Source organism: Hoplias malabaricus, chromosome 4 (assembly GCF_029633855.1).
Source record: "Hoplias malabaricus isolate fHopMal1 chromosome 4, fHopMal1.hap1, whole genome shotgun sequence".
NCBI classification, from domain to species: domain Eukaryota; kingdom Metazoa; phylum Chordata; class Actinopteri; order Characiformes; family Erythrinidae; genus Hoplias; species Hoplias malabaricus.
The window spans coordinates 70,833,074-70,857,001 of NC_089803.1; the positions used below are offsets into that span (position 1 = coordinate 70,833,074).

The 23,928-nt window shown below is 48.2% G+C and overlaps 1 protein-coding gene across 1 annotated transcript; it reads left to right on the forward strand.

Annotated features, from left to right (window-relative positions):
- Nucleotides 1–3,265: 3,265 nt before the first annotated feature.
- On the forward strand, nucleotides 3,266–23,799 carry aldh1l2 (aldehyde dehydrogenase 1 family, member L2). Its single transcript, XM_066668339.1, has 23 exons — nucleotides 3,266–3,397; nucleotides 5,110–5,254; nucleotides 8,009–8,243; nucleotides 8,448–8,613; nucleotides 9,156–9,257; nucleotides 10,360–10,449; nucleotides 12,314–12,448; nucleotides 12,705–12,830; nucleotides 13,282–13,373; nucleotides 13,924–14,071; nucleotides 14,192–14,311; nucleotides 15,195–15,322; nucleotides 16,309–16,459; nucleotides 16,552–16,622; nucleotides 17,703–17,808; nucleotides 18,136–18,223; nucleotides 18,340–18,433; nucleotides 19,569–19,668; nucleotides 20,105–20,203; nucleotides 20,470–20,635; nucleotides 20,758–20,863; nucleotides 21,546–21,745; nucleotides 21,926–23,799. The coding sequence occupies exons 1-23, from the start codon at nucleotides 3,350–3,352 to the stop codon at nucleotides 21,979–21,981; spliced, it is 2,772 nt and encodes a 923-aa protein (XP_066524436.1). The 5' UTR covers nucleotides 3,266–3,349; the 3' UTR covers nucleotides 21,982–23,799.
- The last annotated feature ends 129 nt before the right edge of the window (nucleotides 23,800–23,928 follow it).

Below are 23,928 nucleotides of genomic sequence, written 5' to 3' on the forward strand. Positions count from 1 at the left end.
GAATAAATCACTTTGTTCCCTGATCCTGTCTTTGAGACTTTGACGTCTTCCTGACCCATGGTTGGCCTTTAGAACAGAGCAGGAGTACAGACAGACTAAAATAAACGAGTGCAGATGGCTCCAGGCTGATGTAAAAGGTGTACATCCTGTGGAAGTGATGCTTTTACGGAACAGGCCTTTGAATATTTAGCTTTTTTATAATAGATTATAGATTATACTGGGAGTATTACACAACACGTTACAGATGATTATCAGGAATTCATTTATTCATTCATTCATATGTTCATTTATTAAGTGCTTCATCCTCTTCATGTTCGCGGTGCGTCCAGAGCCACACCCCGGACAGAGCCCCACACACTCACCCATTCATTGTATTTGTGACATCACAAAAACCAATGCTTTTAAAGGAGTGTGTTGTCTTGGGCTGCATTTTCAGAGCAGGTGCAGAGAACAGAGCTCTGTTTAGTACAAGCTCCTCAAGCAGAATCTTCAGGACACCAGGCTCGTTCATGTGACCCTATAAAGAGGGGCAGGTCGCGGGAGCGCGCATTCCTCCTCCAGATCCTGTGCAGCGAGATACTGCGTCAAAGTGCGCAGCAATGAGGAGAAAAACGCGCGCACATTTCCCCACTGAGCTCCACCGCCAATCCCTGCTGTGTGTGTGTGTATGCGGAGACGGCGCGGGGGCGCGCACGCACAGCCTGGCGCGACGTCCATAAACTCCAAAGCAGGCATGATTCAGTTCTATTGAATGTAAAGAACCGACTCATTATGCTCATCCGATATTGTGAATCGAATCCGATTCGCTATAGAGAATTCATTGTGTGTGTGTGTGTGTGTTCAACGGTACTCACTTATTTATAACGATCTGATTACATTTGAAAACTCGTTACAGATGACTTTCAGGAATACATCGATTCACTCATTCATTCATCTTCCGTAATAGATCCCAACCAGGAGTGCAGTGGGTCTGGAGCTTACCCAGAATCGTTGGGTACTCCCTGGACAGGGCATCACACACTCACCCAGTCACTCACACACTCACTCAGTCACTCACACACTCAGTCACTCACACACTCACCCAGTCACTCACACACTCACTCAGTCACTCACACACTCAGTCACTCACACACTCACCCAGTCACTCACACACTCACTCAGTGGACAGTTTCATACATTCACCCACACACTAGGTGTGTACAGAGCCAGCTCTGACCAATGTATTGCCCTAAGCCTTGCATCGTTCATTCATTAGTCACTGTGTTTCTACATTAACACAGACACTGCAGGGCTTTGTCTTAGACTTCCTTCATCTTTAGAAACAAAACTGTAAAAACAGTATTAAAACCTGTGAGGAGTGTGGTGTGTTCTCCCTGTGTCTGTGTGGGTTTCCTCCGGGTGACTGTCTGTGAGGAGTGTGGTGTGTTCTCTCTGTGTCTTTGTGGGTTTCCTCCGGGTGACTGTCTGTGAGGAGTGTGGTGTGTTCTCCCTGTGTCTGTGTGGGTTTCCTCCGGGTGACTGTCTGTGAGGAGTGTGGTGTGTTCTCTCTGTGTCTGTGTGGGTTTCCTCCGGGTGACTGTCTGTGAGGAGTGTGGTGTGTTCTCTCTGTGTCTGCGTGGGTTTCCTCTGGGTGACTGTCTGTGAGGAGTGTGGTGTGTTCTCCCTGTGTCTGCGTGGGTTTCCTCCGAGTGACTGTCTGTGAGGAGTGTGGTGTGTTCTCTCTGTGTCTGCGTGGGTTTCCTCCGGGTGACTGTCTGTGAGGAGTGTGGTGTGTTCTCCCTGTGTCTGCGTGGGTTTCCTCCGGGTGACTGTCTGTGAGGAGTGTGGTGTGTTCTCCCTGTGTCTGCGTGGGTTTCCTCCGGGTGACTGTCTGTGAGGAGTGTGGTGTGTTCTCCCTGTGTCTGCGTGGGTTTCCTCCGGGTGCTCTGGTTTCCTCCCACACTCCAAAAACACACGTTGGTAGGTGGATTGGAGACTCAAAAGTGTCTGTAGTGTGTGAGTGTGTGTTGCCCTGTGAAGGACTGGCGCCCCCTCCAGGGTGTGTCTCTGCCTTGCACCCAGTGATTCCGGGTAGGCTCCGAACCCAGACAATGAATGAATTAATATATAAATATAAATAATATGTTGCACAAAAAAGTACATTAGTACCATATAAAATAATCATAATAAATTTAAATAATTAAAGACTTATATTTATATGATGATACTGGTGAGTAACTAGGTAATGTCCACTGAGATGTTCTTGCACCAAAGTAGAGCACCCGTCAGCCAATCAGAAACCATTTTATTGATCCCCTCCCTTGTGACCCCATGGTTGAAAAAACTAAAGTGCCCTCTGAAGTGGCAAAAATGAGACAAAGTGCCCTACTGGATGCCCTTCTTATTGCAAATAAATAACTGAGTGCCCCCCTGGGTGCTGTTTCTTGCAATAAATTGTAATGACGTGCCTCTAGAGCAAGAAAATTCCATAATGTGTCTTAAGAAGTGCCCTTATATGGCCTTTCAATAGACAAGGGTGCATTATTAAGTGCTCTCTGTTGTATCCCTCCTGACAGTGCCCTTGCCAGTAGAGAAAATGGCATGCACAGGGTGTATCTATGTTAGAGAGGGTCCAGTGATATTCTTTTGATAAGGTTTTAAATGACCATCTGACTTTAAAAACACATTGTACAGCTGCTAATACACGTAGTATGTATTTATGCAAGGGTCCACTAAATTAGGTTAATGTCTAGCTATAAATTTTGATTTAAACTCATATATTTCTAGCTGGTGCTAGGCTTTCTCTCTCTCTGTTCACAGCAGAGCAGAGGCATCTGGAGTTTGTTTGTACAACGGAGAGACTCCAAACGTTGAAACGCACGAACTGAGATGAGGATGTTGCTCTATTCCTGCATCATAGGTGCGTAATATTCACTTATTTTTGCTGTTTAACATCACTTAAGGTGGAATGGATGCCAAATTCTGGAGAGCGCAAAACTAAACAGCTCCAGTTACAAATGAGTGTCTGTAGTAATTCATACATTGAATTAAATCACACCAAAAATAGACTTAAACCACATACAAACAGTTAATTTTTTCCTCAAACACACCATTACACATTAAAAGACGCGGAGCTTCTGAACGTAAACAAATCTGAGACAACAGCGTTTCCCCAAAATCATAGATGAGTCCCCTTTAAAACGAAATATTGATTCAGTTGAACGAGGTGAGTCGGTTCGTTGTAAATCGTTGTATCGATTCAGTTGTTCGAATCAGTACTTGACGAGTGGGACGTCGCTCCTCGGGAAGCAGGTGAACGCCACTCGGACCCTCGGCTCTTCTCTGTTGTGGATTTCTCTGGTCCTTCACCATGTTGTGGGCAGCCACCACGATCCTCAGGACCTTCTCTACCAGCTCCGTGAGTCTCTCTCTCTCTCTCTCTCTCTCTCTCTCTCACACACACACACACACACTCTGTGGTGGCTCTGAATGGAAAGCACAGTATGGAAAGATCCGGCGGGGAAAGAATGAATGAATACACGCATGTGTGCATGAGCGAGTGAACGAATGAACGAGTGACAGTGCTGATACACAGACAGACAGGCGAATGTTTGATGGAAACTCTCTGCTCAGTCAGTGTACTCTGCTTTAAAGAACTGCTGCAGCATTTAAGGTGGAATTGCAGATTCGAATAAGACTACAGAGGGAACCTGAGCCCCGGGGTGTTACTGGGGGTCTTGCCCGCTTGTCCTGTGTCTCGTGTCCCTGTGAGAGCTGTGTCCGCTCGCCACGTTGCCGGGACTCGGTGAGTCTGCTGGCGGATTACTTCCAGTGGACAGAGCTCCGCCGAGTTGCATCAGCAAGAGGAGACAAGCTGAGCCCAGATCGGGTTACTGAGCCTCTCCACACAGCCTTAACCCCAACATCGAGCACGTCAATACATATCACTGCCTATCCAACACATTAAAACCCCCTCCTGCCTTCTGTATCCATCTGTAACCCTCCACCCTGTTTTTCAATGCTCAGGACCCCCACAGAGCACCCCTCTAAACCCCCTGACTTTACATCTACAGAAAGGAGTGGACAGAGAGTGGACACAGGGTTTAAAAACTCCAGCAGCACTGCTGTGTCTGATCCACTCTACACCAGCACAACACACACTAACACACCACCACCACGTCAGTGTCACTGCAGCGCTGAGAATGATCCACCACCACATCACACCTGCTCTGTGGGGGTCCTGAGCGCTGAGGAATGGGGGGGAAATGGGGATTAGAAAGTATGCAGAGCAACAGATGGACTCCAGACGGTAAATGTAGAACTACAAAGTGCTCCTGTGTGGTCAGTGAAGCTGAGGGAGTGGAGGGGGAGTGTATAGCTGTGCTGTGTTGAAGGAACTGGAGTCAGTACTGTGTTAGAGTTACAATCTTAAACTGTTGTGGTTTTTGAGGGTTAGCATGTTAGCATCTGATTATAATTCTCACACCCACACAGCGCTGTTATCATTGTGGAGCAGTCCAACCATCTGTTTCTGAGAGGCTGTATGTACAGGACAGTGTACTCTTATCACCAGCTCTTATTCTCATGTCTTCAGCCGCAGAGAACTCCACGACCTGGACGAGTTGGTCACTTTCTGACAGAACTATGGCAGCCTCAGTCCTCACTAAAGTTTATTACATGCTATTTACATTAATATTCAATGTATTTTCTGCATTATCATTACACAGTATGTTGATATGTGTTGTATTTACTACTTTAAAGGCTTTATTACACATGCACTACATTGATATACAGTGTACTCCCTGAATTAAAAGCTCTTTTAAACATTAATTACATTGCTGTTAGTGCATTAGCTGCTTTAAAGGCTTTATTACATATAAATAACATTTATATTTGGGTAAACACTGCATTAAAGTCTTTGTTATACATTAATTTCAAAGATGATGATCATAGTACCTGCTGGATTATAAGGTTTATTACGCATTAGTTACACTGATTATAATAAATAGTTTCTTTATAACCACTGCATTTTTCTCTGAGCAGTGATTGACCCCGTGTGGTGTGTGTTGTCCAGCTGTCTCGCGCGGTTAGTGAATGTGATCTCCTGTCGTCTCGTGTTTCCTCTCGCAGGCCTACTACCAAAATAAGCTGAAGCTGGCCCTGATTGGCCAGAGCCTCTTTGGCCAGGAAGTGTACACAAACCTCCGGAAGCAAGGCCATAAAGTGGTGGGGGTGTTCACCGTTCCAGATAAAGATGGCAAGGCAGACCCTCTCGGTGAGTGACACGTGGGTGGGGGAGGGGGGGGGGAGTATAAGGGGTGTGTGAGGAACCCTGATCCAGAGATGCTGGGCTGGGAGTTGCCCTCCTGAGTAGGGTTGGGCGGTATAAAGGTATTTTAAAGTGTGGATGGTATTTTAAAATTTCAGTTGCTGGAATTTGCTCTCTCAGAAACAGGTTCAAAGAAGGGACATAGGCACCAAAAGCTCACTCAAACTCACCCATTTCTCCTGCATTTCAACCACGCTCCCTGAGATATCCCCTCTCAGTCACGGGTTTTAATCGTGTGGATGAGAGGTGGATATCCACAAACTGGAGCAGTGTTCTGAGTGATTAAATATGAAGACCAGTGTCGCCTCTAAGCACAGGAGTGTGTGTGCATGTGAGTGTCTGTGTGGCTGTTTGTAGTTGGTGTAAAGGGGGTTGGGGTCGATGTTGTTAGAGAAGGAGTTTGACCAGTTTGTCAGGACTATAGACCTCATTGTTTTACAGAGAGGCAGAAGGAAGCAGTGAGTAAAAAGTTCTCGAATGGTGCTTTTCCACTGCATGGTCCCTACTTGACTCTACTCGGCTTTTCTGCTCCTCCACCAGGTGAATCAGGTCCTGGTTCTGGAAGCGGGTTCTTGTTTAGTGGCTGTTCTCTCGTGGTTCAGAGCGAGTCGAGTAGGGACTAAACCGTGGCGTGTAAACCTTGCAGAGCGCTGATCGTCCAGAGAGAGTCGTCACTCTACGCCACGCAACGCAGACGACCAGCACCAACTCTCCATCTGTAAAATCTCCAGCCGCAGCAGAGATCACGTTTGTTTTTATCCGACTCACGACGGCAGCTCGTAAAATGACGCCGTGGTCTTTTGAAGAGGTTCAAACGCTCCTTGGATCGGTGGCCGACGAAAGAATCCAGCGAGAGCTGGACGCTGCAACAAGGAAGGAACAAACTGTACTGATCTGTCTGAACTGATGACGGAGCTGTGTTCAGTCCCAAACAACAACAACACGCCAATACACCATGAGTAAACACCGCTTAACGTTACCGCCGCCGTTGTTGTGGTTTCCAAAGCCTGCTGTTCCCATTAGAGATGGGGGTAGGGACGGGGGTTTGAGATGACACAAGATACATTTCTGGGTGGAGCTGTGGTACAGGAAAATGAACCAGTTACTAGAAACCAAACAGAGAGTAGAGGCATGCAGTGGATAACAGCCGTGACTATGTTGAGACTTATTGTTAAAACCGTATTCCTAATCACAGGCAGTGGACCAACACACACAGAGCAGTTGGGGGTTTGGTGCCTTGTTCCAGTCCCACTTACCCAGTCCTGCTGACCCAGTCCAACAGCAGTGCTGGTGATGTTCTGTGCCGAAGTCCACAGCTCTGCTGACGTCACCACAGTCATTGGCAGAGTCTCAAGAAGTTTCTGGCTGTTTGGTTATGGACAGAGACGGCTGTGTTGTCAGGAGATCAGGAACGTCTGCTGAGCTTGAGGAAGGATTCTAGCTTTGTGTTTATTCCCTGGTGCCGGCTCTGTGCCGTGGCTGGAGAGAGGGGCTTGAATGGAGCGATTGTTGTACATCATTGTGCGGCGGAGTAGAAGGAGGCCTGACGTTCATGGATGGTGCTGGGCTCCCTGTGAAGCTCCACAGACGCTGCTCCACATCTTTTCTCCCTGCACTGCAAGCTGTGGTTGTGATTAATGGCTTGACCATGTAGGATTACAGAGTGGGCAGAGGGACCCCGGCGAACTGGGGACGCGGAGGGCAATGCACACTGGCCGAGATATTCCTAAAACATCAGAATGCGTGTAAAAAACAAAGGAAAGTAAAAGCAGGAGAGAGTAAGGTGCCTCGCTAAATGCACTTCAGCTGTGGATGTTGAGGGAGGAGACAAAAGAGCACACTTCCTTCACTCACACACACTTACACCTGTGGAAACTTTTACACACTCACACCTGAGGCCTGCAGTGTGCCTCGACTCAAGCTAGACTTTCCCATTCGTCCGCTGTGTCGTCCAGTTTGAGCTCATTCTTCAAATCCTGAGCAGACGTTGGGAAGTGTAAAGGCACTTTTTTACTCTATTCCACTCTGCGTTTTTACTCCTCCACCAGGTGAATCAGGTCCTGGTTCTGGAAGCGGGTTCTTGTTTAGTGGCTGTTCTCTCGTGGTTCAGAGCGAGTCGAGTAGGGACTAAACCGTGGCGTGAAAACCTTGCAGAGCGCTGATCGTCCAGAGAGAGTCGTCACTCTACGCCACGCAACGCAGACGACCAGCACCAACTCTCCATCTGTAAAATCTCCAGCTGCAGCAGAGATCACGTTTGTTTTTATCCGACTCACGACGGCAGCTCGTAAAATGACGCCGTGGTCTTTTGAAGAGGTTCAAACGCTCCTTGGATCGGTGGCCGACGAAAGAATCCAGCGAGAGCTGGACGCTGCAACAAGGAAGGAACAAACTCTACTGATCTGTCTGAACTGATGACGGAGCTGTGTTCAGTCCCAAACAACAACAACACGCCAATACACCATGAGTAAACACCGCTTAACGTTACCGCCGCCGTTGTTGTGGTTTCCAAAGCCTGAGACGACACCAGATACATTTCAGGGGAGAGCTGTGGGAGTGGAAAATGAAGCAGGGTCCAGAAGTCAACCGGAGAGTAGAGACCAGTACTAGTCTAGTACAGTCCAGTGGAGTCCTTTAGGGTCTAGTACCTGTTTCCCTGTCCTAACTGACCTCATACATATTTTTAACCTTGTCCCTCAGCGGTGGTGGCGGAGAAGGACGGTACGCCCGTCTTCAAGTTCCCCCGCTGGCGTGTGAAGGGGAAGCCCATCCCGGAGGTGGTGGAGGCCTACAAGGCCGTGGGCGCGGAGCTCAACGTGATGCCCTTCTGCTCCCAGTTCATCCCCATGAATGTGATCGACCACCCCAAACACGGCTCCATCATCTACCACCCGTCCCTCCTCCCGAAGCACAGGGGGGCATCTGCCATCAACTGGTGAGTGTCCCACCTGGGAGGGAATAGGCATAGACCTCACGTCCTGTCCTTATTCTCTGGCTCCGGCTGCAGACAGCGGGGAGAAGCTGGGGGAGCAGCTCTCTCTCTCTGCAGCTCATCTGGCTCCTCCCCACTGTCTGCAACCAGGGTGCAGTGGACTGAAGCATTAATGGTGTGTGTGTGTGTGTGTGTGTGTTTGTGCAGGACTCTGATTGAAGGGGATAAGAAGGCCGGTTTCTCCGTATTCTGGGCGGACGATGGGTTGGATACTGGGCCCATTCTGCTGCAGAGGGAGTGTGTGGTGGAGCAGAACGACACGGTGGACACACTCTACAACCGCTTCCTCTTCCCTGAGGGAATCAAGTCTATGGTAAACACAGTGTGTGAGTGACTGGGTGAGTGTGTGAATATGTCCACAGATGTGAGTGTGTGTGAGTGACTGGGTGAGTGTCTGAAACTGTCCACAGGTGTGAGTGTTTGTGAGTGACTGGGTGAATGTGGGAGTGACTGGCAGTGTGTTCCTGCCTGAGTTTTTGTAGGTTCATGTGATGAATGAATGACCGAATAAATGAAGGAATGAATGAACGAACGAACAGTGTGCAGAGTGTAATTCACTCTTACAGCACTGTCCTGAAATCAAAGTGGAGGATGGAGGGAATGGTATCCTACCTGCCTCCAAAAGTTACATAGTGCAGTTTCTTCTGTGCTGAGGCCCAGAGTAGCAAATACAAAAGCTCTGTTCTACTTTTCACAGCTCAATGGTGCATCACAAAGATTTGAAGCTGTAATTTTAAGATAAAAATATTACCTAGTGTTGCTTTAACTATCCGACTATGATTGGATTCTCTCTTTAAGGGAGTTGTACTGATGAGAACACTCTGTAACTCAGATCCTGTTGTGTGTGTTCTGCAGGTGGAGGCGGTGCAGCTCATTGCAGACGGCAAAGCTCCTAGGATCCCACAGCCTGAGGAGGGGGCGAGTTACGAGGGAATCCAGAAGAAGTCCAATGCTAAGGTTCACACACACACACAGAATCAAATTAAATATAGTCCACTCACATAACACTCAGTAACAGGTCATGTCTGTGACCTGCTTTGGTCCAAACCCCACGAGCCCCACAGCAGTGTTCTCCCCCTGTGTAAACAGCCCCTGTTCAGAACGCCCGCTTTCAGCACCTGTTCCTTTAAATGATAATGAGCCGCTCGCTGTTCACCCCGACCCCGAGCGCACAGCAGTGAGGAGCGAGGAGCAGAAGCTCTGGTTTTTAGCCGTTTTCACTCTGTTCTCTTTCTTCTCCGTTTTTACTCAGTGCTCTTATTTCTCCGCGCTCGTTGTGTCTGTTTTGCTGAGTTTAACCTCGTCTTTGCGCTCTCACATAAACACAGGTCCTGTGCTGTGATTGAACAGACTCAGACGAAGGGGCGGGGCCATTCTAAAGTATCCGCGTTTGACGTCAGAAGTGGCTCGATCAGAACGGCTCGTTTTATCCCGCGTTTCTGACTTTCAGACAGAAAACTGACTGGGGGGTCTTGTTTCACAGTGTGTGTGTTGGTGGGCTCTAAATTCACACATAAACATGCACATGAACTGAACAAGGGATTAGTTTTCTAATATGTCCTTTTTAACCTTTGGAATCATACTGATTTTTTTGTGTGTGTGTGGTCTCCCAGTGGCTGACAGCTTTTAAGATTTTACAGTATTTTATCGTTTTTTTAATCCCTTCATGGGTTTACGATTTTCCTTTTAATTTGCCTTACCTTTGTGACCCTTTTATAACATATCACTGTTTTACAGAATAATAAAGGGATATCACAAATGGCGAAGTGTTAAATTCATGGCACATTTCTAACCTTAAAGAGAGAGAGAGAGATCAGAGAGGTCAGAGTCTGAGGGTTGGGAATCTTGCCCAAGGCTCCTCCTGTATATTTATAAGTTATTTAAGAGGTCAAGACCTGGAATGTTGTTCTGCTGCCAGCAGCTGTCCGCTTACTACTTACTGCTCTTCCTGGAAGCTAAAAGAGTAGCGGGTGGGAACAGAGTGCACCGTCATTTCAAACCCATTAACCCCCCCCCCCCATCTCTGCTCCCACCCCAATCTGTGTCTCTCCCTGTGCAGGTGAACATGGTACAACCCGCTGAAGCTATTCACAACTGGATCCGCGGCCACGACAAAGTTCCTGGTGCCTGGGTCGTCATCGATGGGCAGGTGGGTTCACTGAGTACAAACCGGACACCACACCCTTTTACATCGACAAAGAGAACAGCACATATTTCACAATACACCTGCTGGACGTCGCTAGGGAGCTGAACACACTTGGAGGAGAACACTAACTGTATTCTATTCTGCGCTATTATTTTTCTCTGTTATGTGATGATAATTAAGTAAATAATTGCATGTGCATAACACAGTCAGCCTTAAGTTTGTGAGGGTTGTGTTTACGCACAGATTCACTACTCTAAATCCACACCAGTGACGTGATGTAGAGCACCCCCTGCTGTAGACCATCCGCCATTTCACGCACCGTCCATCCATCCCCATCTCTCCGTTTGAGCTCTAGCCCTTCTGCCCTGCCACACTGTCTCTCTCTCTCTGTCTCTCTCTCTCATGCTCACACACGCACTCTCTCTCTCACACACTCACACTCACTCTCACACTCACACTCACACTCTCTCTCTCTCTCACGCTCACACACTCTCTCTCTCTCTCTCTCTCACGCTCACACACTCTCTCTCTCTCACACTCACACACTCTCACACTCACACGCACTCTCTCACACACTCACACACTCTCTCTCACACACTCACTCTCTCTCACACACTCTCTCTCTCTCTCACACTCACACACGCACTCTCTCAAACTCACACTCTCTCACACTCACACACGCACTCTCTCTCTCTCAAACTCACACTCACTCTCACACTCACACTCACACTCTCTCTCTCTCTCACGCTCACACACTCTCTCTCTCTCTCTCTCACGCTCACACACTCTCTCTCTCTCACACTCACACACTCTCACACTCACACGCACTCTCTCACACACACACTCTCTCTCACACACTCACTCTCTCTCACACACTCTCTCTCTCTCTCTCTCTCACACTCACACACGCACTCTCTCAAACTCACACTCTCTCTCACACTCACACACGCACTCTCTCTCTCTCAAACTCACACTCACTCTCTCTCTCTCACGCTCACACACTCTCTCTCTCTCTCTCTCTCTCTCTCACGCTCACACACTCTCTCTCTCTCTCTCTCTCTCTCTCACGCTCACACACTCTCTCTCTCTCACACTCACACACTCTCACACTCACACGCACTCTTTCACACACTCACACACTCTCTCTCACACACTCTCTCTCTCTCTCACACTCACACACGCACTCTCTCAAACTCACACTCTCTCTCACACTCACACACGCACTCTCTCTCTCTCAAACTCACACTCACTCTCTCTCTCTCACGCTCACACACTCTCTCTCTCTCACACTCACTCTCTCTCTCTCACGCTCACACTCTCTCTCTCTCTCCCTCACGCTCACACACTCTCTCTCTCACGCTCACACTCTCTCTCTCTCTCTCACGCTCACACACACACTCTCACGCTCTCTCTCTCTCTCTCTCTTTCTCTCTCTCTCTCTCATGCTCACACACACTCTCTCTCTCTCTCTCTCACGCTCACACACACTCTCTCTCTCACGCTCACACACTCTCTCTCACACACTCACACACGCACTCTCTCTCTCTCTCTCACGCTCACACACTCTCTCTCACACACTCACACACGCACTCTCTCTCTCTCAAACTCACACTCACACTCACGCTCACACACACTATCTATTTCTATCTCTCTTTCTGGCGCTCACACACCCACTCGCTCTCTCACGCTCAACCATTTCACGCACCCTCCATCCATCCCCATCTCTCTCTGTTTGAGCTCTAGGCCTTTCTGCCCTGCCACACTGTGTAGGGACTCTAGAGGAAGTGCATTGTACATTGTGCTATTTTGTGTGTGTGTGTGTGTGTGTGTGTGTGTGTGTGTGTGTGTGTGTGTGTGTGTTGTCTAGCCGGTGACACTGTATGGCTCATCGCTGCTAAGTGCTCCAGTCCCTGTAGGTCAGCCTCTGGACGTGGAGGGAGCGTCTCAGCCCGGACTCATCACCAGCTCAGGCCTCGTGCTCTTCGGCTCTGATGGGAAAGCGGTGAGTAGAGCATGCGCAGACACACACACGGTTTATTTGCTCATTCAAATAAATTCCAACCCCATTGTTCCAGCGAGTGTGATACGGTGTGTGTGTGAAAGTTTCCACACCTCTCCTCGTGACAGTCCTGTATTATCATTAGAGGTTACTGTAGACTTCATTACGAACATCTGAAAACACACTTTTCAAAGGGCTGCTCAGACAATGGCACGGAGATACGAGGTTGTGTGATATTGTGTCTGATTCGCCTGCGCAGCTCCAGGTGAAGAGTCTGCAGTTTGAAGACGGGAAGATGATCCCAGCCGCCAAGTACTTCTCATCAGGAGACACCGCCAGCGTAGAGCTCACGGAGGAGGAGAAGAAGATGGCCGAGGAGATCAGGGTGTGTGTGTGTGTGTGTGTGTGTGTGTGTGTGTGTGTGTGTGTGTGAATACCACTCACAGTGTGAGAACTTGCCTCCCTTGTGGGGAACACCTGCTGGTCCCAACAATGTAATAATTACAAGTAAAGACCTGTTTTATTGTTGGGTTAAAGTTAATGTAGTTGTGTGTGGAAAATTAATGGAAAATCTCCCCAAAATGAATGGAAGTCTATGTAATGCCTCATCATTCACAGATACAAGATTGAGTGTGTGTGTGTGTGTGAGTGAGAGAGAGAGAGTGTGTGGCTGCAGCTGCTCTCTACTTGTTTTTGTGTCTGTGTGATGGGTGTGTTCCTGCCTCGTGTCTGTTGCTTGTGGGTAGGACCCACCGTGAATGAATGAATGAATGAATGAATGAACGTGTGAATGAATGTGTAACACAATCCCTTAAGCGTATTCTTGCTGGCTGCAGATGATCTGGAAGGGGATTTTGAGCAACGTGGCTGTTATTGAGGACACAACTGATTTCTTCAAGTCGGGGGCAGCATCGATGGACGTGGTCCGGTCAGTGCACACTCATCATTGACATACACCAGTCAGCCATAACATTAGGGCCACCTCCTTGTCCGTGGTGGTGGTGTGTTAGTGTGTGTTGTGCTGGTGTAGAGTGGATCAGACACAGCAGTGCTGCTGGAGTTTTTAAACCCCTCAGTGTCTGGACCGAGAACAGTCCACCGCCCAAAAACATCCAGCCGACAGCGTCCTGTGTCACTGATGAAGGACTAGAGGACGGGCGACACACACTGTGCAGCGACAGATGAGCTACGGTCTCTGACTCTACATCTACAAGGTGGACCAACGAGGGAGGAGTGTCTCACAGAGTGGACAGAGAGTGGACACAGGGTTTAAAAACTCCAGCAGCACTGCTGTGTCTGATCCACTCTACACCAGCACAACACACACTAACACACCACCACCACGTCAGTGTCACAGCAGCGCTGAGAATGAAGCACCATGGTCAGGTTCAGAGCTGTGTTCTTGAGACAGTTCTGTGGTTGTGATGAAGTCAAGGATGATGAACATTAACGGTTGATGTGTGTGTGTGTGTGTTCAGGCTGGTGGAGGAGATCAAGCAGAAGTTTGGAGGAGTCCCGCTGCAGAATGAGGACGTTTACATGGCCACCTCCTTCCAGGAGTTCGTCCAGATGTTTGTGCGACGTCTGAGAGGGGAGGACCAGGAGGAGGAGCTGGTCATTAGTTATGTTAGTGTCATACGCAGAGACACTCTGAACTCTCTGTGATTTAAAACATCACACACTGTTGATCTCACGGACCCTTCTGATGTTTATGAAGCTGCTCCTTGTTTCCTTTGATTTCTCCAGGCCACAAAAGACATCAATAACATGACTCTGAAGATGCCTCACCAGTGCTTCATTAACGGGAGGTTTGAGGACGCAGAGAACGGAAAAACCTACGATACTGTGAACCCCACTGATGGATCTGTACGTCTCTCTCTCTCTTTGTCTCTTTCACACTCACACACTCTCTCTCTCTCTCTGACACGCTCTCTCTCATGCTCACACACACACACTCTCTGTCTTTTTCTCTTTCTCTCTCTCTCATGCTCACACACACTCTCTCTTTCTCTCTCTGACACTCACACACACACTCTCTCTCTCTCTCTCTAATGGTCACACACACTCTCTGACACACACACTCTCTCCCATGCTCACACACACACACTCTCTCTCTCTCTTTCTCTCTCACACACACACACTCTCTCACGCATACTTACACACACATACACACACACTCTCTCTCTTTCACACTCACACACACGCTCTCACACACTCACACACACTCTCTCACGCTCTCACACACTCACACACACTCTCTCACGCTCTCACACACTCACACACTCTCTCACTCACGCTCACACACGCACTCTCTCTCTCTCTCTTACGCTCACACACTTACACACACACTCTCTCTCTCTCTCTCTCTCTCTCTCTCTCTCTCTCTCTCTGTTACACACCCTCTTACACTATAACCCTCTCATGCACTCTCACACATTCTCTGTGTCTGTCTCTGTTTCTCTCTGTCACACACTCACTCTGAATTGTGGGGACATTACAATGTTTCCATTGTTTTACCTTTATCTTTTTACTCTTAGTACCACTAACTAACTTAACTTTTAAATGTAATTATTCACACGATGACAACTCCCACAAGTCCCCACAAGGAGGACAAGTCCCTATAATGTGAATGTGTAAAGAGATATTCATTCCCACACTGTGCTATATTCCTGGTACACACACACACACACACACACACGCAGAGGTTCCTCCTCTTCTGCTGGGTCTGACCTATGGTCCTGTTCTGCAGGTGATCTGTAAGGTGTCCTTTGCCTCTGTGGCAGACGTAGACAGAGCAGTGGCTGCCGCTAAAGAGGCCTTTGAGAGCGGACCCTGGGGCAGGATGAACCCTCGTGACCGGGGCAGGCTGCTGTACAGGTGAGAGCTCTGGAATGCCATCGTCTTTAAAAAAAAAGATATGGAAAATCTGAAAGGCTGTTACCAATTTGCTACCAAAATCACCACCATCCATTCGCTGTTATCACTTATGAACTCATTTTATTAAAACAATTACTGTAAAAAAAAACCTCAAAAAGTGTTAATATGCTACATTCACAAGCACTAACTTCCACTCCTACTCTCCCAGCACAACCCTGGTATAAGTTTTAATGTTTGATGACTGCTCCTTCCATGAAATCACAATAAGCGTCTAAAAGATGAAATATAGGTGGAGCAGCAGGTAGTGTTTCTGTCACAGCTCCAGGGTCCTAAAGGTTGTCGGTTTGATTTCCGCTCCGGGTGACTGTCTGTGAGGAGTGTGGTGTGTTCTCCCTGTGTCTGCGTGGGTTTCCTCCGGGTGACTGTCTGTGAGGAGTGTGGTGTGTTCTCTCTGTGTCTGCGTGGGTTTCCTCCGGGTGACTGTCTGTGAGGAGTGTGGTGTGTTCTTTCTGTGTCTGCGTGGGTTTCCTCCGGGTGACTGTCTGTGAAGAGTGTGGTGTGTTCTCTCTGTGTCTGCGTGGGTTTCCTCTGGGTGACTGTCTGTGAGGAGTGTGGTGTGTTCTCCCTGTGTCTGCGTGGGTTTCCTCCGGGTGACTGTCTGTGAGGAGTGTGCTGTGTTCTCCCTGTGTCTGTGTGGGTTTCCTCCGGGTGCTCCGGTTTCTTCCCACACTCCAAAAACACACGTTGGTAGGTGGATTGGAGACTCAAAAGTGTCTGTAGGTGTGAGTGAATGTGTGAGTGTGTGTCGCCCTGTGAAGGATAGGAACCCCCTCCAGAGTCTGTCCTCGCCTTTCGCCCTGAACTGGATAAGGGTTACAGACAAGATATATACAGAAACAATAACTATGGGGTATTATCATGAACGATTATCTTATCTTGTCGCCTGCGTGCTGTCCCGCGTGTGAATGTGCCGTGTCTTTGGGAAGGTTGGCTGACCTCATGGAGGAGCATCAAGAGGAGCTGGCTACTATTGAGGCGATTGACTCGGGAGCTGTGTATACACTAGCACTGAAGACTCACGTCGGCATGTCCATCCAGACCTTCAGATACTTCGCCGGCTGGTGTGACAAGATCCAGGTGTGTGTGTGTGTGTGTGTGTGCTGTGATTTGTGGCCGTTATTCATAACTTTCATGACGTTATGACTAATGTCGCCTGCTTCCTCTCGCAGGGCACCACGATACCCATCAACCAGGCCAGACCCAACCGCAACCTGACTTTCACCAGGAAGGAGCCGCTGGGGTATGTCCCTGAGTGTACGGTGTGTCTGCGTTACAAACACAGAGCTGGGAAAACAAGACCACTCTTAAGGACGATTTATACTTCGCTCTGCAGTTACACCGCCACACCACTAGGGGCTGAATCTCAAACATCTTCCTCTACACTATGCAATGATACACAAGAGAGATAATATCTCACGTTATGTCACGAACCTCGAGGTCCAAATCAGGATAGAAGCAGAGATAAATGCCTCAGGTCACTAAAGAGTCATTGTTTAACTGTAGTTTACAGCGGATTCAGATCTTAGTGATATATATCACACACTAAATGATGCAGAGCTCTCTCTGTTTAAGTTAAAAGTGAGTATTTTTGAGGATCGCTCCAGAGCCGTGCTGCGGAGCTGAAGGTGAAGGAGAGCCGCGGAGAAAAAAGACGCGTCTCGACTCGAGTTAAACACAAATTTACTTTTATTTCTCTCCTTTACAAAACAGAGAGCACATAACGATCCACTGTGCCCTAACCCTAAGAAAAATGAACGGATTCCCTACACAGCTCTGTGTTGTAAGCGCTGGCGTCGTTGCTAGGTTACATGTGTTTTGCGGAGTGATACCCGAAGAGCTTCAGTCAGATTTCCATTATCGTGTAATATTGGTGCTGTCTCTTAGCCAATCACACTGCAGGGTCGGAACTAACCGTGGTATAATTACATTTATCTTTAAAGTGCACTATTTAGGGAGGAGGTCTGGTTTGGGACAGAGCATAGTTTACATGAGGTGCCAGGTAAGTAACTAATACAAAGCCAAGTGGAATCACTTTTCATTGAGTCATTTTCTTTTCCTGGAGACGTCTGTATTTTTCCTTTGGTCCACACCATGTCTGAGGAAATCCTTCGCCATGAACTTGCTGCTGTCTGCGTCTTCCATTAAGAGTCTCTACATCTTGTATATTTTCTGGAATCTCCGGTTGCTTCCAGTTACGTCCTCTTTCTTAAGCGTGTGGACTACTGTATGTTTATAAAAAAGGAAAGGGGTCTCTGACTTTTGCACAGTTCCCTATGTACATTTTTTAAAAGCCACTTTTCTGTGCAACTCCCCAAACCAGAGTGTGTGCGATTGTGATCCCGTGGAACTACCCTCTGATGATGCTGGCCTGGAAGAGCGCAGCGTGCTTGGCGGCCGGGAACACCCTCGTCCTGAAACCTGCTCAGGTAAAGCACCTGTCACAAACACTAACATGGTCATCAGGCTGGAGTCACTAGGGTCCCGAGTGGGCCGCTGTCTAAACTCAGGGCTTATCGTCCTCAGCCGTCGGAGTTCTAGAGAATGTAACTGTCCTGGCTCATTCAGGGAGTGTAGGATGACCCTCCCCCATCATTCAGCCTGTGTGTGTTAGCGGAGTTGTGTTAGTAGCAGGGGGTATGTCTCAGAGTAGCATCGTGTGATGCGGGGGAATCTTACCCAACAGGTGTAATATGGGGAAAAAAAGTGGGCTACAAAACAACCCATAGAAACTAACTGGACTTTCCGCCCCTCAGGTGACTCCTCTGACAGCGCTGAAGTTTGCAGAGCTCACTGTTAAAGCAGGCATTCCTAAAGGGGTCATCAACATCATCCCAGGGTCAGGTACGTTCCTCTGGTCACCTATGGGCTACTCGTATTGGGATGTGTACCATTTTGTATGTTGCTGATGGTTGATATTACAGCTAAATGTATCCACCGTTGTATGATCTGTCTCTCAGGTGGTCTGGTTGGACAGAGGTTGTCTGACCACCCTGATATCCGTAAGTTGGGCTTTACCGGCTCCACCCCCATCGGCAAGCAGATCATGAAGAGGTAAGGTCTACACAAATGTGTAAATAACCTTTGTTGTTTATTAAAAACCTTGTCCATCTCCACCATCTTTTTTTAAACTTTCTGCAGTAAGCGTTGCGATGTATTCGCTGTTCGCCCGTGCGTATATAACCGTCTGCATCGTGAACGTAACTCTTCACATGTGCTATGCTTGTAACTGGAGGTGTCCACTAGAGGGCAGACCGGAGAAAGACGTGGGTAATGGTAGATTTGGCTCTGACACGGTCCTCTTCACCTTTGTGATGCTGTTGATCGCCTGCACTGCCCCCTGCTGTTTACGGGTGAACTGCACATCTCGTTTATTTTCTGAGGACGTACGCAACGAACGCAGGACACGCGAGGCAGCCACGATTCACACGCCAACACGCAGTTAACCATAAGTGTATCTCTAGCCTAAAGTGACAGTAGATCATACTTTCCCTTCGTATTACAGCTTCAGGATCATTGCGGTGCTCCACTGAGCTGTAAAAGGGAGAATAATTAATAAGCAACAGGAGCAGTACCGCTGCGCCACATGCTGGTGAGAGTGGGCAGAGGTGGACGCGTGTGACAGCTGTGATGGGGAGAAATGACTAACAAAGCAGGCGCTGAACTGCAAACTCAAACAAAAGGATTTTTTAGTTGAAAAGAAAGCCACAATGCAGCAGCTCTTCTCTTTGATCTCGAGCTGATGCTTTGGTTCCTTTTACTTACTTTTCTCATTTCTTTTCTTTTGCTTTCACTTCATTTTCTTTTCTTTCTTATTTTACAGAACTTATTGTCCCTTTTTCTTTATTGTACATCTTTTGCATTGCTTCCTACCAACTGCTTCTCTACGTAAGTGCGGATACTATGTCTCTGGGGTTTAAAAAGCTCGATCTCCAGCTGAATACACCCTTAGGGAATCACCCCGGAGCATTCTGGGGGTTGGTGTTTTTAGTGAAAGCCACTTTAGATCAGCGCTGGTGCTGCTGCCCCCCGCTGGTGGCAGGCGGCTCTGGGGGAAGCCACGTTAACTTCCATTACAGGAGCTGTCTTTACCTTCTCCTGTAGAAGTTGATCATTTGGAGATGCAAGGTTTGGCAGCCATTTTGTTGTTGACCTGTGAACCTCAGAACCCTGTGCTCTCCTCCTGCAGCTGTGCGGTCAGTAACCTGAAGAAGGTCTCCCTGGAGCTGGGGGGCAAATCCCCCCTCATCATCTTCAGCGACTGTGACATGGACAAGGCCGTGAGGATGGTGAGGATGTGTGTGTGTGTGAGAGAGAGAGAGAGAGAGAGAGAGAAGGAGAAAGTCAGAGACAGAAGGAGAGAGAGGAATTCATGAAAAATCGCGTCACACTGCTTATCTCTGTGTGTGTGTGTGTGTTTGTGTGTGTGTGTGTGAGAGAGAGAGAGAGAGAGAACAAGTGATGAAGGAGAGAGAGGAGAAAGAAAGTCAGAGACAGAGAGGGAGAGAGGAATTTATGAAAAATCACATCACACTGTGCTTATCTCGTGTGTGCGTGTTTGTGTGTGTGTGAGAGAGAGAGAGAGAGAGAGAGAGAGAGAGAGAACAAGTGATGAAGGAGGAGAGAGAGAAGTAGAAAGTCAGAGAGAGAGGAATTGATGGAAGAATCGCTTCACACTGTGCTTATCTGTGTGTGTGTGTGTGTGTGTGTGTGTGTGTGCTACAGGGCATGAGCTCTGTGTTCTTCAACAAGGGAGAGAACTGCATAGCTGCCGGGAGACTGTTTGTGGAAGAGTCCATTCACGATGAGTTCATCACTCGAGTGGTAGGTTTAGAAACGTGGTTACACTGCATGTCCAAAAGTTTGCAGACAGCGTATAGTCTCTACACTCAGCTGCTTTACTTCAGTTGCACTATGGGATGCTCTGGAGCAGCTGCACAGGAGTCTAAATCACCATAGCCACGGGCATTCTTCAGCTAGAAGGGTATGAAGCCCCCAGGTCCTGAGAAAGAGGGCAGAGGTTTCTTTGCGATGAGTTGGAGTGGTGTCCGTCACTAACATTCCCGTGTTCGAATGCAATCAAATCCCAGGTCGAGGAGATTAAGAAGATGAAGATTGGGGATCCTCTGGACCGCTCCACAGACCACGGCCCCCAGAACCATAAAGCCCACCTGGATAAGCTGGTGGAGTACTGCGAGATTGGTGTGAAAGAGGGCGCCACGTTGGTCTACGGAGGACGGCAAGTTGACCGACCCGGTGAGGCCCCCTTCACCCGAGAGAAATGATTCTTTTTCAGTATGTAGCTAGGGTTCCCAAGATCTACAGAACCCAAGGAACCACAAAGTGGGTTCTCATCACTTATGTTTGTGACCGTGCAGGATTTTTTATGGAGCCCACCGTCTTCACGGATGTGGAGGATCACATGTTCATTGCTAAAGAGGAGTCGTTTGGGCCTGTCATGGTGGTGTCCAGGTTTAAAGAGGGGTAAGTTGTGCTTAACGTGTTCATTTGATGAGAAACTAAAATGAAAACCTAGAAGCTTGTAAAAACATTTCAAAGCCTGTAGAAACATGGTAGAGCCTGTAGAACCATGGTGAAGCCTGTAGAAACATGGTGAAGCCTGTAGAAACACGGTAGAGCCTGTAGAAACATGGTAGAGCCTGTAGAAACATGGTAGAGCCTGTAGAAACATGGTGAAGCCTGTAGAAACATGGTGAAGCCTGTAGAAACACGGTAGAGCCTGTAGAAACATGGTAGAGCCTGTAGAAACATGGTGAAGCCTGTAGAAACATGGTGAAGCCTGTAGAAACACAGTAGAGCCTGTAGAAACATGGTGAAGCCTGTAGAAACATGGTGAAGCCTGTAGAAACACGGTGAAGCCTGTAGAAACATGGTAGAGCCTGTAGAAACATGGTGAAGCCTGTAGAAACATGGTAGAGCCTGGTGGAACATGGTGAAGCCTGTAGAAACACGGTGAAGCCTGTAGAAACATGGTAGAGCCTGTAGAAACATGGTGAAGCCTGTAGAAACACGGTGAAGCCTGTAGAAACATGGTAGAGCCTGTAGAAACATGGTGAAGCCTGTAGAAACACGGTAGAGCCTGGTGGAACATGGTGGAATTAAAATCTTTAGCTGTAATGATAATGATAATAATTATCTTACTCAGGGATGTTGATGGAGTGCTGAACAGGGCCAACGACACCGAGTTTGGTCTGGCCTCTGGAGTCTTCACACGGGACATCAACAAAGCCATGTACGTCAGCGAGAGGCTGGAGGCTGGCACCGTGTTTGTGAACACCTACAACAAGACGGACGTGGCTGCACCCTTCGGAGGCTTCAAGCAGTCCGGCTTCGGGAAGGACCTCGGTGAGTTAGGTTACGTTCACGTTACCAGTGCGAAGTGACTCAGTTTTCAGTCAAAATTCACGGGCATGTGACGTGTGTGTGTGTGTGTGTGTGTGACTGGGTGACCTTGTGAATCTAAAGTGCAGCGTGTCCGTGGCTAAGTTTCCTGGTGCTGACGGTGGTCTGTTCTGTGTTTCGCAGGTGAGGAAGCTCTTCATGAGTATCTAAGGACCAAAGCCGTGACGGTAGAGTACTGAGAACTGAAAACACTGCTGCTGCTACTGGACTTTGGGCTAGATTCCCAAGCAGGGGACGGGAGCAGGGGACTGAAAGCCCATCCTGCTTGGACTTTGGCTCAGAACTGGTTTGATCAAGTGTTTAAAAAGAGCACTCCCTGCCCAGGACTAAACTTTTGTGCCTACGTTTTCTATCTGTGAGTCTCCAGAACATGCCTTCCACGCCGAGACGGCTCCGACATCCGAGCGGAACCAAGAGAAAGCGGAAGAGTTATCATGTGGAAAACACGGATCCCCGAAGTCTTCATTCTTACATCTGAACTCATATTTATCAACTGGACACTGCCAGAACCGGACCAGCTTAGAGACAAGTGGAGAGAACACTATCTGTCTGTTACACTACTCCATACACAACACTCTGTCCATTCTCTCACCTCCACTGACCACACAGGAGCACTTTGTAGTTCTATAATTACAGACTGTAGTCCGTCTGTTGCTCTGCATACTTTCTCAGCCCCCTTCCCCCCCGGGACCCCCACAGAGAAGCAGACACTGACGTGGTGGTGGTGTGTTAGTGTGTGTTGTGCTGGTGTAGAGTGGATCAGACACAGCAGTGCTGCTGGAGTTTTTAAACCCTGTGTCCACTCTCTGTCCACTCTGTGAGACACTCCTCCCTCGTTGGTCCACCTTGTAGATGTAGAGTCAGAGACAGTAGCTCATCTGTCGCTGCACAGTGTGTGTCGCTCGTCCTCTAGTCCTTCATCAGTGACAAAGGACGCTGTCACTGAGAATGATCCACCACCACATCACACCTGCTCTTTGGGGGTCCTGAGTATGCAGAGCAACAGACGGACTACAGAGTGCTCCTGTGTGGTCAGTGGAGCTGAGAGAGGGGACAGTGGATGTATGGCTGATTGTTGTTTACGTATACGTAGGTTTTTGATAGTCCCACCACCATTGTAGCGAATCCTGTTTAAGCTGAAACACATGTACATATTTTATAGAGAACAAGATGAATAAATTATCCTTCTATATATTTTAACATTTGCATTCCAGGCAGGAATTACAGAAGGACTGTGTTTGGTAGAAATGAAAGGAGCTGTTCCAGTGCATGACGTCGCACAGAATTATTTTTTACCCCCAACACTCCACAGGTTGGAAAACATCTTAAAACACACTGAAAATAATCATGGACTCTAAGTTATTTTTATGGATAATTGCAGTTTTACAGAGTAATTGTCATCGGGGAGCCACTGGTCTACACTGGACTACCACAGATCCACCCCCTGGACCCTGGGGAACTCTCCTGGTGAGGGGGGAAACTCCAGCCTGGAGGAACAGGGCAGCATGGCCGAGAGGACACACTCCGCCGACCCGCGGACCTCTAGGCCACTGGTTATCTGCGGCTCACAGGTCATTTGCAAATTGTCTGTAAGCATCACGCCTTTGGGTCCCACAGAGTGCGAGGTGTCCCGAGCTTAAGGGCAAGGCCTCCCTGTTCCTCCAGGTTCGAGTTTCCGCTCACTAGGGAAGTCCTGGTTTTCCAGATTTGGATTTCTTTAGCGTGTGGGTGGTGGTATCCATGGTCGCTCACGCAGGCCACTGTACTCCCACGAGGAGAGCTTTTGAAGATATTTAGTTTCTTCCGAATGTTACGCTGAGTTTGATGTCCTTATTTGTGCCTCAAATTACTGTATGTAACATTCATAAAGTGTCTGTAAATGACATCACGTGCCATCGCCAACACTGCTCCCCGTCTGCACGGTGTGCTCTGCAGTAAAATGAGGGAGAAGTCATTTCACTGACCGTATTTATTTTGCTAAGCAGCTGCGATACAGTCGTGGCACTGCATTCTGTTTCCAATAAAACATGGAGCATCAACAGGTTCCACATGAGAAAGTTTGTCATTGTCTTTTAGCTTTAGGTTTACACCATTTATCACCATCTCCTCCAGAGCGCCCCACACTA